The sequence below is a fragment of the Andrographis paniculata genome, unplaced genomic scaffold (genome assembly GCF_009805555.1).
Source record: "Andrographis paniculata isolate CXL003 unplaced genomic scaffold, ASM980555v1 Contig66END, whole genome shotgun sequence".
Lineage (NCBI taxonomy): Eukaryota > Viridiplantae > Streptophyta > Magnoliopsida > Lamiales > Acanthaceae > Andrographis > Andrographis paniculata.
Window position 1 is genome coordinate 2,802,538 of NW_026137602.1, and position 17,249 is coordinate 2,819,786.

At 31.6% G+C, this 17,249-nt stretch overlaps 2 protein-coding genes across 2 annotated transcripts; one reads left to right on the top strand and one right to left on the bottom strand.

Annotated features, from left to right (window-relative positions):
- Positions 1 to 2,027: 2,027 nt before the first annotated feature.
- On the bottom strand, positions 2,028 to 2,900 carry LOC127262896 (uncharacterized). Its single transcript, XM_051291761.1, has one exon. It carries the CDS (start codon positions 2,898 to 2,900, stop codon positions 2,028 to 2,030), a length of 873 nt encoding a protein of 290 aa, XP_051147718.1.
- Positions 2,901 to 7,743: 4,843 nt separating this feature from the next.
- Positions 7,744 to 16,110, top strand: LOC127263073 (V-type proton ATPase subunit C). Its single transcript, XM_051292013.1, has 11 exons — positions 7,744 to 8,022; positions 8,152 to 8,220; positions 8,313 to 8,440; positions 8,541 to 8,640; positions 12,158 to 12,225; positions 13,071 to 13,212; positions 13,382 to 13,498; positions 13,674 to 13,799; positions 14,954 to 15,037; positions 15,147 to 15,226; positions 15,506 to 16,110. Exons 1-11 carry the CDS (start codon positions 7,903 to 7,905, stop codon positions 15,600 to 15,602), a joined length of 1,131 nt encoding a protein of 376 aa, XP_051147970.1. The 5' UTR covers positions 7,744 to 7,902; the 3' UTR covers positions 15,603 to 16,110.
- The last annotated feature ends 1,139 nt before the right edge of the window (positions 16,111 to 17,249 follow it).

Below are 17,249 nucleotides of genomic sequence, written 5' to 3' on the forward strand. Positions count from 1 at the left end.
ATCTCCGCGTAAATACGAAAATTTAAGAAATATATAATTAATAAATAATTAAAAATATATTAATAAAAATAGTTATAGTATAATGAAAATAATTATACATTAATACTAAAATAAATAATTAATTTAATTAAAATTGAAAAAATTATAAATTTAAAAATTTAACATAAAATTAAAATATACTCCCTCCGTTCCACTACAATTGACATAATTTTTATTTTTATATGTCCCGTAACAATTGACATCTTTCTATTTTTAGTAAAAGTTATTAAATCAAAATATAACCCACTCAAAACCCTTTTTTAATTGCTATATAATTTTTAAATATTTAAACATATATTTTAATTTTTTTAATCATATATATATTAAATTTACTTTAAAACTATAAATATTATTAATTATACAAAAAATAATATAATAATATCATAACTAATTATTATGAATTAATTAAACATATCACCTTAAATGAGTTCAATTCTGGTGGATTGAAGGGAATAAATAATTTTTTTTAAAAAATAATAAAATAAATATTTAAAAAAAAAAAAAAATGAACAGGGAGTACAAACCAAACCATTGTTTTCTCAGCTAAAATCCAAAACCTCCTCATATCAACTCGTGGGCCTATAATTATTTCAATACAGGCCCAAGTACAACAAAAATGACAAAAACCACACAAACAACAAACATATATATTCATTCATATAGTAGTATTACATTCAAACATGAAATATAAAATTCTAACACAAAGCTAAAATTCAGCACAATACTGACAACACATTCGAAACATAATATAAATACACGATCTGACAACATATGACATAGTCGCATACATCGCATGTTATAAATATAAACACACAGACAGATGTTGTCCGAGACAAATCAACACCAATCAGCACATAGTAACCATCCCGAGAGTATCGAAAGTTTCAATGATCTATAGAACAACCATGTCATACAACATGCCTCACTCTACTGCAAACCAATCGAATAATATCCAAGCCTCGAATTCGATCCCCTAAGTCTATCTTCAAGAACAAGAACTTAACCACATTTATCCGACAATAAAAGAAAGCCCTGACTAAGTTAACAAATCTCAGACATCGAGCAATCATAGTGCAAACAAGAAAGTAAAGCCAATGACAAGATGCAAACCTACAACTCGATCATTTAGTTCTTAATACTAAAACGAAAACAAAACAGCCGCTAGCTCGATCAAATCTTCTGTCACAACACTTCAACCAAGAATTCAATCTCGCCACCATAACTTAAACGATACCATGGTATCTAAAATGTGTTGCCTGCAACGTCAAGTTCACCAAACAAAAAATTTATCTACGTAGCTTCAAAATCTAAATTAAACGTCAAATAGTCACACATAAGCAATATGCCAAGTTCACCAAACGGAAAATTATCTAAGCAGCATCAAAATCTAAATTAAACGTCAAATAGTCACACAAAAGCAATCTATCAAGTTCACCAAACCGAAAACTTATCTAAGCAGCTTCAAAATAGTCGCACAAAAGCAATATATCAAGTTCACCAAATGAAAAATTTATCTAAGCAACTTCAAAATCTAAATTAAACGTCAAATAGTCACACAAAAGCAATATGCCAAGTTCATCAAATGAAAATTTTATCTGAGCAACTTCAAAATCTAAATTAAACGTCAAATAGTCACACAAAAGCAATATATCAAGTTCACCAAACGGCAAACATATCTAAGCAGCTTCAAAATCTAAATTAAACATCAAATAGTCACACAAAAGCAAATATAATCCAACAAAAAAGGCACAAACTAAGCAAAGTTCGACAGAGATAGATATTCATCAAGAACAAAAGACCATTATAAACTAGTCATCCTAGAACAGCTTCAAAAGGTGTGTTATTAACATTCTCTAACAAACACCAAACCATAGATACCATAATTCCTAGCACCAATCACCTAAGCCCACCAAAATCGCCAATTCTACCAAATTAACCTCCGCTACAACGATTATTCCTCCCTACATTCAAATTATCCACCTAAAAGCTCACTCAAATCCCTTCCCAAGCTTCTCAATCGAAGCATACATTTTCCTCCGGGACCCTACTGCACTAACCCCCATATCCTTAAGATCTTCGAGCGTCAAGAATGGCAGAACCTCGGCGTCCACCTCATGAACTTTAAACAAAGGGAAATACTTCCCTAACCCCAATTGATTCAACCAAACCCTAACCCCATCCCTATCCTCATCACTCACCCCATTCCTAATCCTCATCTCATTCGAATTCCTACAATTCATCATCAATTTGCACTGCTTCATTGATCTCCAATTCATCCCTACATCATTACCATCATTTTTCCGATCTCCGGTGCCGCCATTGCCGAAGGAGCAACGAGGGCTAGATGGTTCAGAATTTTCGACTATTAAATTGCTATCGATCCCATTAGCCCCCAAAATTTCGTCCCCCCCTTCTTTCCGTACACCATCCGCCGCGCTACCGCCGTCGCTGGACGCCGGAATCCTCCCGATTTCCGCATCCTCGTCGTTCCCTCGAGGCTTCGACGACGGCCTCACCCTCTTCCTTTTGAAATCCCTATCCCGATTCGCCGCATTGAAACTCTTCCAATTACCAATCGCCACGTCGTCGTCGGAATTCAAACCCTCCGCCATTTCGCCCTTGCTGCTCTCACTCGCCCCCTCGTTCTTCTTCCTCTTCGATTGCGCCGTCCTAACCGCCGCCCGCCCCTTCTTCCCCCCCTCCGCCGCATCCTTCTTCATCGCTTTCCACTGACGCTGTAGCTTCCGGTGCCCCGGATTCTCGTAATACGGCTGGTGCAGCCTCACGCTGGGCCGCCGCATCCGCTTCGCCGGCCCGGCGTTCGCATCTCCGGCGCATTCCCCTCCTCCGCCGTCCTGCATTTCCGACAATCCCCAAACTACAACCCCCCTCCCCCTCCCCGCTCAAACGCCAGTAATTACTCGCAATTTTCCTGCATTAAATCAACAACAAAACAAGGAACAATAATGGAGATTACAATCGGAGATCGGAAGAGCAGTGAATTGCTGGCCGCAGTGGAGGGAGTTCCGAGAAAGGTGCTTTTTCCGTTCGAGGAGGTTCTTTTGGCAAAAACTAAAAGCCACGTTTTCGAATCACGACAAATTGAAATAACCTAAAATCGCATTTTCCGATCTCAGCGACTTATGAATCGGGTGAAATCTTCAGCGTTTTTTGAATTTTAGTATTTTTACAGGACGTTCGCTTTCCTAATTAGCAAACTAAATATATTTATATATACATAGTTTTTTTTTTTTAAGAAAATAAAAAAAAAATTAAAGTTTGAATGTCGAATCTGATTTTTTTAATGGTAAAATTTTAAATTTGAAATTTTTTTTAATATGATATAAATAAATATTGATATATAAATTAATTTTTAGTATAACGTTAAAAAAAAATAATTAATTAATTTAGTCTTTTTAAAATAAAAAATTTGAAGTAATTGTAAAAATCCTTCAAAATTTACAAAACAGATACATCCTAAATAAATAGATCATTGACTTTTATTATAAAAAAAAAAAATCATATTTAATGTTTTTAATTACAGTTGAAACTAAAAAGTAAATTTAAAAAATGATTAGTGTCCAGATTGACATTCTGTTATATTTTAATTTTTCTGAAAAAAAAATCTAAAAAGTTGTTAGCGAAAAGTAAATCGAAAAGATTATCAGTGTCGATATTAACATTCTATTATATTTTAACTTTTTTCTAAAAAAAAATCTAAAAGATTGTCAGTAAATCTAAAAGATTGTCAGTGTCCATATTAACATTATGTTATATTTTAACTTTTTCTGAAAACAAATCTAAAAGATTGTCAGTGAAAAGTAAATCTAAAAGATTGTCGGTGTCCACATTGACATTCTGTTATATTTTAATTTTTCTAAAAGAAAATCTAAAAGATTGTTAGTGAAAAGTAAATCCAAAAGATTGTCAGTGTCCAGATTAATATTATATTATATTTTAACTTTTTCTGAAAAAAATCTAAAAGATTGTAAGTGAAAAGTAAATCTAAAAGATTGTCAATGTCAAAATTAACATTATGTTATATTTTAACTTCTTCTTAAAGAAAATCTAAAAGATTGTTAGTGAAAAGTAAATTTAAAAGATTGTCAGTCTCCAAATTAACATTCTGTTATATTTTAACTTTTTTTTGAAAGAAAAATCTAAAAGATTGTCAGTGAAAAGTAAATTTAAAAGATTGTTAATGTCCACATTGACATTCTGTTATATTTTAACTTTTTATGAAAGAAAATCTAAAAGATTGTCAGTGAAAAATAAATCTAAAAAATTGTCAGTATCCAGATTAACATTATATTATATTTTAACTTTTTCTAAAAAATTGTCAATGAAAAGTAAATATAAAAGATTGTCAGTGTCTAGATTGACATTCTGTTATATTTTAATTTTTTTTTAAAGAAAATCTAAAAGATTATCAGTGAAAAGTAAATTTAAAAGATTGTCAGTTTCATTGACATTCTGTTATATTTTAACTTTTTCTGAAAGAAAATCTAAAAGAATCGTCAGTGAAAAATAAATATAAAAGATTGTCAGTGTCCAGATTAACATTCTGTTATATTTTAACTTTTTCTGAAATAAAATCTAAAAGATTGTCAGTGAAAAGTAAATTTAAAAGATTATCAATGTCCACATTGACATTATGTTATATTTTAACGTTTTCTGAAATAAAATCTAAAAGATTGTCAGTGAAAAATAAATTTAAAAGATTGTCAGTGTCCAGATTAACATTCTCCAGATTGATATTTTGTTATATTTTAACTTTTTTTAAAAGATTGTCGGTGAAAAGTAAATTTAAAAGAATGTCATAGTTCAGATTAACAATTTTTTCTGAAAGAAAATCTAAAAGATTGTCAGTGTCCAGATTGACATCTTTTATATTTAAATTTTTTCTGAGTATATATAAAATTGAAATCATACAAATAATATTTGACATGTGATACATATAACAATATCAAACAATATTATTACTGTGGGTGAACATGTGACTCTGAAGTCATGAGTTTAAATTCTTTTGATGTTTCTAAATTTTGTCTATCATAAATATATATGAAATTGAAAGATTTTCTAAAGTATTTGGAATACTAATTTTTCAATAAGAATTCATATTTTCAAATTGAATGGATGATTTAATTATTTTAATATTCTTAACTAGACATATGGTTCATTGATTTTCAATTAAAATAGCTCAAAGAAGAATTGTACCATAATACTCCTTCCCTCCGTCCAACTAAATTTGTTACTATTTTCTATTTTTGTCCGTCCCACATAACTTGTCATTTGGAAATATAATTATGAATTTTAATCGCATTTTAAATTTTATAATTTTCTTAATTTTAATTAAACTATTTACTTATCTTAATCTTCATTTATAATTATTTTTACTAATATACTTCTTAATTATTTACTAATTATATTTTACCTAAATTCTCGTATTTACAGTAATAGTCCCATATTTTCTGGGACGAGAATATCAAAGTAAAAATGTGTAAGTTACGGCGTGTTTCGATTGACAAGGTTGGAAATTTTTTACTGTTATGCTACTATTTGGTTTCATTTGTGCACCGAACTCAGTTTATGGGACAATACCTGCACGGCTAGAAGGTAGGTTCTGAAAAAACAGTAATTAATTGATATTTACATTTTCTTTCTTTATTTTTTTATTTTATAATTTTATGAAAAAGAAAAGAAATTAATACTACTTCTCATCTAAAATTATGGTAGACACGAGTGTCTTTTTTTTTTTTTTTTTTTTTTTTTAAAAAAAACCTTCTTTTATAGTAAAAAATAGAAAAAAGTGATATATTTTTACTAAAAAATGAAAGATATTTTTAATAACTGAAAAAAAAAGTGAATATCACTGTAAAATTATTCCTATTTTTTTATTATTATTATACAATTGTACTTTTTATACTAATAAACTCACAATGGCAAAAAAATAATTTATCATTATTTTTTACCAATTATCGATATAATATCAATATTATTTAAATTCCGTGTCCAACACAATAAGATTATACTTTTGAGACGGATGAAGTACTTTTTATTATAGGATTTAAATATAAATACTTGTCTCTTCTCATTTATTTATAAAATTGCTCAGCCAAGATGATAGTAAAATTCTTACTTATTACTCTCTCTGTCCGACATAATTAGTCCTTATTTTTATTTTTATCAATCCCACCTAATTTTTCATTTATTTTTTTAAATATAATTATACACTTTAATTACATTTTAAATTTTAAATTTTATAATTTTTTAATCTTAAATAAATTATTTAGTTATTTTAATCTTAATTTATAATTATTTTTACTATATAATAATTATTTTTACTAATATATTTTTTAATTATTTACTAATCATACTTTACCTAAATTCTCGTCTGAGTATTACATTTTCTTTAAAAGAAAAAAAATGATAGATTGCCAATTAGAACAAAAACTACTTCATATGATTGGGAGATTATATGAACCGAAACCAAACTATGTAGAGGAGAAGACAACTTCGATTTGGGTTCAACGGTAACTTTAGTTTGAACCGAAACTACCGGTTCAAAACGAAACAAACAGACTATCTAAACAAGTGGTTCAAAACCGATTGAATTGACTTAAAAAAATAAGTATAAGCCAAAAATATAAGCAAAAACAAAAGTAAAAAACAACTAGATTTTATGTTTGGATGAATTTTATAAAAGCAGTTTTCTATAAAAAAAAAATAAAAAAAAACTGTTTAAATATAATAAAATTAAAATTACTTTTATATTATTAAGAGTTTTTATTTTTTAAAATAGTTTGAAGGAATAAATTTTTATATAAAATATAGAAAATTGTATGTAAGAATGTAGGTAATATATTATTTTTTTTTAAAAAAAATATATATATTTTTTTGGACAAAACAAACCAATCCTAAAATCCAAATAAGACATGCTAATAGTATTTTATTAATTTTTTGAAGTTTATTTAAAATTATAATTTATCTAGCCTAAGTTCAATATATTTATTAAATTCTATTTATAAAAATATAATTAACTCTACAATTTAGTTAAAAAAAATATTTAAAAATATTAAATTATTTATTATATAATTAAAATTTATAGTTAAAATTTAATATTTCAATTATATCTTTTAAATTTAAATTTATTTAATAATAATTTTTATTAGGGATAAAATATTAATTCTAATTAAAAACTACTTCTATTTTTTTAAAGATATTTCTGAAAAAAAATTTAAGTTAAAAAATTATTGTTTTTGAGCAAAAATTAAAATCAATACAAATAAAAATAATAAATATTCTTTTAAGGGCTTGTTTGTTTGGGGATTTGGATTTTGAGTTGGGATTTGAATAGTAAAAAATTTGAATTTGAATAGTTGTATGATGTGATATAAATAGGCCGTTGATGTGATATTTTGAATGTAAAATTGATTTTTAGTATAATATAAAAAATAAAAAATAGATGTTTGATTTGATGTTTTTGGAGAAAAAAAAATGGGAAGAATAGTGAATTGAAAATCCAATTCCCCAAACAAACACACCCTTAGTATAAGTCAATATTTTTCAAGGCCATCCAACCTTACCCCCCAATCAATAATTTATTTCCGATAAAAAAAATATAAAACAAAAGAATCCAATCAATAATTTGTAATTTATAACAAAACCAGGGATCAAAATGCAAATCTCAACTGCCAAACCGGGAGTGGAAGTGAAAAGAACGAAAGGAGAAAACAACTGATCAAGAACACGCAGTAGGGTCGAGGACGCCATTAATTTAGCCCAGCAATTTTCACGATTCCTTTCCCAGATTCTGCAACCCGCCTGGCAATTTGATCCAATCCGCATCCGGAACCAGCAATAATGGCGACTCGGTATTGGGTGGCGTCTCTCCCCGTCGGCGAAGGCTCCTCCGCCTCCTCCCTCTGGAGTCGTCTCCAGGAATCCATCTCCAAACAGGCCTTCGACACAGCTCTATACAGAGTAAGTCGATGCGATGCGCACATTTATGGAATCATGCCCTTCGTTGTACATGGAAGATCTGCTATTTAATTATTCATATATCTGAGAATCGATCGGGATTGTTGTTTGATTTTTTTCTGGATTATTCAGTTCAACATTCCGAATCTGCGAGTGGGAACCCTAGATTCGCTATTGGCTCTTAGCGACGACCTATTGAAGGCGAGTTAGTTCAGAATTTTCGTCTGATTTTGTTAATTGCCTATTTACTTTGGATCCGAGTATTTTCAATTTATACTTTGTGGTTGTTGCAGGCTAATAGCTTTATTGAAGGTGTGTCGCACAAAATTCGACGGCAGATCGAAGAATTGGAGAGGGTCTCGGGAGTAGTCACTAGCTCTCTTACTGTAGATGGGGTTCCTGTCGATTCTTATCTCACTAGGTAATTAGTTGCAGCTCTTGAGTTTCCCCTTTGTTCGTTGTCTGATTAAATTTTTTGTGTATGAGAATATAGATTTGGTAAGTGATCTATAATATTGTAGGTTTGTGTGGGATGAGGCAAAATATCCGACAATGTCACCACTAAGGGAGATCGTTGATGGAATTCATGTACAAATTTCTAAGATTGAGGATGATCTCAAGGTAACTTTGTGTTAATATCTGTTCATTATGGTATTTAAAGATGATACTATCCTTTCGATTGTGCATCTGAGAATCATATGTTTGAATTGTAAAATTTTGTGCTACAACATGAAGCTGTATAAGTTATTTTGGTGCTGCGTAGGTTGGATAGATACGTTGTTTTGGATAACTAGATACGACCTGCAAGATGAGCTCTGGGTCTAACACTAGATCAATTTTTATCAACTAAGATACACAATACTTGTTGCTTTGTTTTATAGACAATATGAATGAAAGGTTTGATATTTTCAGTTGAGATTATTCCTTAACAAGTCAGATCAAATATCCTTTGCTACTTACAATTCAATAAATATATCTTTTGATTTTATTATATCCGACTCTTAATGGAAATTTAGGTGAGAGAACATTCAGCAAGAGCATAATAACTTTTTAGTTGTTTCTATTTGTAATTTCAAAACTGTTATTTGGATTACTTATAATATGATGGCTTCAGTTAACATAAATCTATTAGATGATACTGGTGGTAAGTAGTTCAAGAATAAGGTGATTCTGTTGTTGGTCTCTCTCCTACCTTTGTTGAAGCAGCATGAGGAGATATTATTCTATGGTAACGATAAACACAATTATTCAATGATGTTAAACCATACTGATTGTCCGAGGAGAATTACGATCTTGCGGTTCATTTTGGGGATAAAGATGAGGGGTAATGGTTGAGGTAACCAAATTTGACTAAGGCGGCGCCAGGGACCAGAACTATCAATCTAAGTTGAAAGTCGGAAATCAAAATTAACCTATTACTACTATAAGAAGGCTGGGCAAGTGAATATTGATTGTTAGTAGGAAGAGAGCAATGGATAATGGTTCCTTAACTTTGGATGTGTACCACTCTAGTTTAATTGAGGATTGGTTGATTATATTTGTCGCAGTTGATTGTGAGGAAGTGTTGATTGGAAAAAAAAAACTCCCTCATGGGATTGTGGGGGTTCCATTGGTGCAAAAATCTTATGCACAATGATGACGGTAGGATGATTATGAAGGTATTTTATTTGCTTGGCATGAAGGGGAATTTGATCTCATCTATTACGGTGATTTCGATAATGGTGTCTAGAGGAGCTTGATGATCACTTGAATGAATTGGATTTGGAGTTTTATGTGATATAACGCTACACTATTACTTGTTAATATACTATTGTTGTATCATTCAGATATCATATGTTGATAGTATTCACTTATGGTATATGGTTTAGGCGATTAAAGCAAGAAGTGGATGAAGATACCACATAAAATGGTTCATTTTTGTTATATATGCATTGGAGACTTGGAGTTCTACAAGCATTGTAAATTTGGGAAGTAGAATTTGAGGTTTTTTATATACAATAGATTTATTTCACCCCAAGTGCTTTTTGTTAACTATAATAAATATGTTATTGTGTTATGTGTAGTGAGCCACAGTTTAGACAGTGTTTTGGACTTGAAAGGCTTTTAGAAGACCGCGTACAGCTTGAAAGTGTTTAAAGTGGCTTTGAAACAAGTTCACCATGAGATACACCAGCTAAATGATGCACAGCCACATAGTAACCTGTTTGGACGCACAACAGGGAGAAAACAACAAACGATGGTCATTTGGTGGTCCTGAATGTCCATTATCCTGAAAAGAGGGTTTTTTCTTTTGTTGCCTAGGATGAGCAGTCCAAAACTTTAACTTAATATTTAACGTCTAAAAGAAAGTGTAAATAATAAAAATAGTAATAAAATTCTTATGGAGTAAATGAAGAGGCCTCATTTTTAGATGAGGAAAGACAGTGAGGCACGAGTATTCTTTGTTGCTTTTTTGTTTGTTCTTTTGTTTTAGTTGTCGATATTGTTTTGTTATTTTACCTAGCCCTTTCTTGTTTTTCTGTATAATTGGGTACATAATTTTTTGACTTTTTGGCATTGACTATCCCAAATAAATAGCATTAGAGCCTCAATGGGAATGGGATGCCAAATTCTGTGGAGAAATGTGGGTTGGAAAGTTTAAGTGATCGATTTTCAACAAAGGATTAGGGATTTATGGTGTAATGAAGATTGGTGGAAGAAATGAACAACGAAAAACCAAGTGAGACAGGAAACCAAGTAAGCTAAAGAAGAATGGTTGGTAAGAACTGCTTGAACAGATTGCATTGACAGTTTCTTGTGTTTAATAAATGGTGTGTTGCATAAAGTTATGCCTACAGAATGATCTTAGGGCAGTGCAAACATGTATTGTGTGAGGAATGGTGGGAATACTTTTGAATCTTTGTTGTGATTGATAGATCCTTCTCTATCATTGGTTGGTGATTCTAGTGGAAATTCTGGTTCGTTCCTTCAATCTACATTTATTTGAATTTCTTGCTTAATGAGTTCATGGTATCAGTTTGTTTGAGATCCATCCTCAATCAGTGTTTCTTCAATATTTTTTGGCACCAAGTTAAAGGCTCAATTTGACGTGTTTGAGGTGGAGGAGCTAGGAGCCATAGAGGCTAGTAGGGATTGTTAAGAGGGTAAGTTCATTTGTGTCAAGTAAATATATTGAAGGGGTGGTGGTGTGTGCTTGCATGGTTCAATGTGGGTAGTTTCTCCTTGGGTCCTCACTTTGAGTTAGCTGGAATTTGCCTATCTATATGGGGGAAGGAACATATTGTTGGTGCAATGTGGTTTAATAGCTTGGTGTGCATTATGGTGTGCACTTTGTTAGATGATATAAATGACCGTCTCATCTAAAAGTTTAAGCTATTAGAATACGCATCATCTGTCATATTCCCAATCAGAGAAGGAATAACTAGAATAGTTGACGTTTTCTGCCTAGTAAAATCTTGTCCTTGGTTTGTGTGTGTGTGTGTGTGTGTTTGTGTTTTGGGTTTAAATAGTAGTTTGATACGATGTTTTGTGAGAGAAAATAATAAATTTTTATCGGGGAGTGTGGGTAATGAACAGGAAAAAAGGGGAAAAAGAGCAAAAGAATTGGTTCAAACCTCGACACCTCCAAGTCTTGCTTATGACACATGGTTCGCCTAGTGTGACTTGTCTTATTGGGCCTAATTTGCAAGCTATTAGGTTCGGCCGGGATTGCCCAGAGCGCACCCGAAGGATAGCGGCTGCAGGTTTCCCGTTATAATATATATATATATATATATATAGCTAAAAGTAGGAAATGCTTAAGAAAACAGCTCCTCTTTTGATGCAAATGTTCTTGAGTGGATGTTAAGTTCTGAGTTTAGTAACTGACAAGTTGAATCATGTTTCTCCATGCATGTTTTACAACATAATTTGTCAGTAAATACTTTTTTTTTTTTTTTTTTTTTTTTTTTTTTTGGGTTACTCTGTATCGCTGTGTTTGTGCTGGTTACTTTCTTCTTGACTTTTACTTGGTCTGAATTTCAAATAATCCTGGAGACGAGCCTCTAGAATCAATGCATAGCTTTCATGCTTGTGTCATGTGCTAAATCACTTCCTCAGCTGCTGAGCATATTTCTGCTGTCTGGATTTTCTTTCACAGGTCCGCGTTGCTGAGTATAACAATGTGCGCAGCCAACTTAATGCCATTAATAGAAAACAGGCTGGAAGGTATGTGATTTATTATTAGGGTGAATTATACTTGCTTTAGGATAAGTTAATAGATAAAGATTGATGTGGTATTATACATTCCAAAAGTGCATTACAACTTGTTAAGTTTAAACCATAATTTGAATGAGTTGTGAAATGCAACTATCAATCCCTTTCCCACTTCATTAAGTGTCTGACTGGTGGGTGGGCCTACATAGTTGCTTCCATTCATATGTCGGAGCTGTGTGATGTATACTGAAATTATTTTTAGGCAGGTGCCCTGCTAAATCAGGGGTAAACGCCCAGACCTTGTCTTCTGGAAGCCTATTTGTTGTTACCAACAAAATTTTTAGGATTGGCATGTGTTTCTAAGGTGTATTTTTATTCATGTGTTTCTGAGTACTCTTTTGAGAGTTTGCATGCAATCTTTATTTTCTTCCAATGTTTGACAGCTGTGTGTAACACAATCAATCAAGTTAATATGTTTCTAAAGCTTGATTGTTACTTATCATTATATAATCTTATATACATCTATAAATACGGAAAACAGCTCATATGTGTGTATCTTTTTACTCATTATTCAATGGGCGTGTTTGTTGAGGGGTTTGAATATTTAGTTTGGGTTTTGAATAGTAAAATTTTAAATTTGAATAGTTTTTTTGATGTGATATAAATAGGTGTTGATGTGATGTTTTTGAATGTAAAATTGATTTTTAATGTAATATCAAAAATGAAAAATAAGTATTTGTTTTGATTTTTCTGGTAAAAAATTTATGAATAGTGAAAAATCTACAAAACCCCCCCCCCCACACACTTCGTAAAATACTGTTTGACTTTGAATTGATTCAAGTGAATTTTCATTGCAGTTTAGCTGTTCGTGATCTTTCCAGTTTGGTGAAACCACAAGATGTTGTTAGCTCAGAACACTTGACAACCCTCCTCGCTGTTGTCTCAAAATATTCTCAGAAAGATTGGCTATCAAGCTATGAGACTTTGACTGCATACGTGGTAAGCACTCCATTTACTACTTGTTTGTGTATTTGGGCTTATTTATCTATAAAAGTTGGATCACTTTTACTTCTCGGTAAACATTGAAATGTGGTATACTGCATGTAAACGCTTTGTATATTCTTTGGATTAGTGTGTTCACCTTTGATTTGTTGATCAATTGTTTCAGGTCCCGAGATCATCCAAGAAACTGCATGAGGATAATGAATATGCACTTTATACTGTAACATTATTCAATCGTGATGCCGACAATTTTAGAACTAAGGCACGAGAGAGAGGTTTCCAAGTGAGTGGATCATCCCATTACATATTCAGTTTGTTTTTTTGTCTCTCTGTGTGTCTGTCTCTCACTCTCTCTCACTCTGTCTCTCTCTCTCTCTCTTTTTTTTTTTTTTTTGTAATTAGAACAATGCATGTTAGCAGAGTATCTGACAATATACGCCATTGTTCTGTGGTATTAGATTCGTGATTTTGAATACAATCCAGAAACTCAAGAGAGCCGGAAGCAGGAACTCGACAAGTTGAATCAAGACCAGGAAACATTCAGAAGTTCTCTTCTGCAATGGTGCTACACCAGTTACGGAGAGGTCTCACTTTTTACCTTTATATTTATCTGAGTTTCTAACTTTATTCCCATGAGGTTAGTTAATAAACTTCAAATAAATTTAACTTGTGATATTACTATATGTACAGCCCCTAAGGTCTTAACAAAAGTTGTACAGAAATCACGCATAGGTGCTCCATGTTTGACTAATCTTTGTCAGTATAGCTGAAGCCTCTGCAATTAAAAATCTAATAGCAAAGGAAATGTTGTCCTTTATGGAATTCATGAGAAACCTTTTCCCTATATATAAGAATAGATTTGCCACATTACATGACACCTACCTAAATCCCGATCAGTATTGAAAACGGCTGCTTAGGAATCAGTAGTAGTTTATTAGGCACAATTCGCCCCATGTATTCATTACATTTCTGTTCTTTTTATTTTTCTTGAGGGGTGGCATATCGTGGAGATAGAGACCATTGTTGTGTAACATATGACATGTCCTTGGTGGTATAAAAGTTACTTGGTTAACTATTGCATTTCTTGCAAGGAGGGCCTTTTTGGCCTTTTCTAATATTTTGTATTGCCGTTTCTCCAATGATGGATGTGTTATCAATTTAGGGTAATATTACAGATGTCGATTAGTTTGACCATAGATTGTAGTTGGTTGATGTGCATATATATGTACAAAAGACATTTTAGGATCTTAAATACAAATGGAGGATTGTAAGTTCACATAGTACTCATATTTCAGTTGGAGTTTATTTTTTTAGCTCCTCGGGTAGTATCTAATCTGGATTTGTTCATCTATTACTATTATACTTTGATAATAATGACTTGATCATTTCATATAAATTAGTAAAGATCAATTTTATTTGCAATTTCGGGTGTGATCAATCATTCCTATAGCACCTTGCATCGATTCTCTTGCATCACTTATTCAATAAGCCAATCACTGTTTTCCTTCAACAATTTTCTCCATGGACGCTTAGTATTTTGTTATCATCCTTGAATCACGGTGCAGTTCTGCACTGCAATGAAGTTCCTATATCAGTAACCTCTCACCCTCAACAAAAAACAATTAGAAAAAACACAGAAATTTCATCGATAAGGAAATCATTGTTAGAGTAAGGATAGGCTTTTGCATCTATAAATTGGAATATATTTGTAGCTGCATTGACCTTTATTTTCATACAGGTTTTCAGCTCCTGGATGCATTTCTGTGCTGTTCGTGTCTTTAGTGAAAGCATTCTGCGATATGGTTTGCCACCATCGTTTCTGGTATACCTCAAATATGTCTGCTTGCTTACCGTTGAGAATTTTCACCTTGATTGCAATTCACAACAGTACTTGTTTTCTGAGGTATTGTGTAAACTTGTTCTCTTTTCAGTCTACTGTAATGTCACCGTCTGTGAAAAGTGAGAAGAAAGTTCGATCCATTCTCGAGGGACTTTCTGGAAATTCAAACAGGTACAATATTCCGTTGCTTCTGATCTATTTGATTCGTCGTGTTAAGCTTGTGTATCATTCTTTCAATAAAGTTATTGAATGCTGCTCGACCTTTTTGCGACTTAGACTCCTATTTGATTTAGCAAGTCATGTGATCTTAAATCCAACTTACGAACCCTTGATTTTTAACATTATATATATAAAGACAAGTCTACAGATCTTTGCAAGTTTAAAAAATTGTAGGTCACATCTTTGTATAGTCCCGGAATCCCTCATGAGTTTCTGTTTATGTTGGTGCAGCACATACTGGAAAACTGAGGACGAAGGAGGGGTGGGCGGGTTCGCAGGCGAGGCAGATGCTCATCCTTACGTCTGCTTCACCATAAACCTCATTTAAAAGCAGGTGCGTCGCTCTCTCTGCTGCGTTGCACATGTTTTCATGGCCCCCTCGAAAATAAGGACATTCTGCCACTGTATAAATAGAGTTAAGTTATCCAAATTGTTTTCTTCTTTTGGAAACATGTGCTGCTCTGCTCTGCTGCCTGTGCTTACTACACTCTCAGTTCATCGATAACTCTTTTTTTGTCACACCCTTGCCGGGCTTCTTCCGCGCCTTAGCAAGATTCATTTATGCTCCATACTTTGATTGTCTACTTGTGTTTGGGCTATTGGCATTGAATGTATTATTGTTATTATTATTGTTTTCCATCCTAAATAATAATAAACCACTTTCACCTGTTGGCGGGGGTTGGATGGTGTCCCGGCGGTCATTGAAAGTGATTAAATTTATGTTTCTATCCCTATTTTCTTACATTGTGTGTTATATATTGGGTGATGAGACATGTTGGGAGTGTATGTCTGAGAGAGAACAAGTTGGGGCCAGAAATAATACTCTAATAATATTAGTGTAGTTGCTCTGTGTGTGTGTGTATGTTTCTTTTTGTGGCACAAAGTTGGTTGGTTTGTTCTTATAATTACACTGCACATGTTGATGTTCTACTCTCTCTCTTTCTCTCTTATGTTCAACTTAGAATAATTTGGTGCAGAATGACCAAACTGGTTCGATAGACGATGAACTTGTGATTGTGAGCTCTAAAAATTTGATGTCCTCTTGTCCATTCGAAGCCAAGTTTTCGGAGGTTTTCTTGTCATAGGAAGAAAAGACTTGGAATAATTTGTCTATGAAATAATTGAAATTTTGATTTAGGGGGAAGGAGGGATAATACTTCGGATAACTATATCATTTTTTTTTTTTTTGTTGAATTTATATACTCTTTTCGACACTGGAATTTACAAGAGGTATAATTAGTAAATAATTTAAAATGTATAGTGAAAATAATTATTATATAATAAAAATAATTATAAATTAAGATTAAGATAATCGATTAGTATAATTAAAATAAAAGAGACAAAATAAGTGGGACGGATGAATGTAAATGGAAAGATGGACATGAAAAGTGGGACGGAGAAAGCAGTATATTATTAGTTAGTGTAGCTATGTAAAATGTTTTGACATTTTTGTTTTATGATAAAAAAATTGTATGTTGTGTTACGGAAAGTGATAACGGATAAAAATTGTCTATAATTTAGTTAATTCTATTTTAACAAATAATAGTCAATTTATTATTTTTACTTTTACAATTTATTAAATTTTTATAATATTTTACGTTGTTTTTTATTTATTAATTTTTATATTAAAATATTATTATTTTTTAAATTTTGTTGCCACCTGACAATAATATAACATAAAAGGTCAAGAGGGAGTATGTAACTTGTGGATAAATATTGTTGAACACTGAATATATAAAATCATATATATATAAACTCTGGTTCACTTACTACCTTTGCCACTTTTGTTTTTTTTTTTTTTTTAAATTATACATTTTAATTTAATTTAATTTTTTTTATTACTATGATTTTGTAATTTTAATTAGACTAATTAGTTATGTTAATTTTAATCTAAAATTATTTTTATTATACGGTATAATTATTTTCATTAATACATTCTTAATTATTTACTAATTATATTTATCTTAAATTTTCG

Bases quoted from the DNA above. Each gene is read 5' to 3' on its own strand.
- LOC127262896 (XM_051291761.1), bottom strand. From the start codon at position 2,900: ATGCAGGACGGCGGAGGAGGGGAATGCGCCGGAGATGCGAACGCCGGG.
- LOC127263073 (XM_051292013.1), top strand. From the start codon at position 7,903: ATGGCGACTCGGTATTGGGTGGCGTCTCTCCCCGTCGGCGAAGGCTCC. The intron at 8,641-12,157 runs GTAACTTTGTGT...TTTCTTTCACAG, and splicing joins AGATTGAGGATGATCTCAAG to GTCCGCGTTGCTGAGTATAA. The intron at 15,227-15,505 runs GTACAATATTCC...ATGTTGGTGCAG, and splicing joins CTTTCTGGAAATTCAAACAG to CACATACTGGAAAACTGAGG.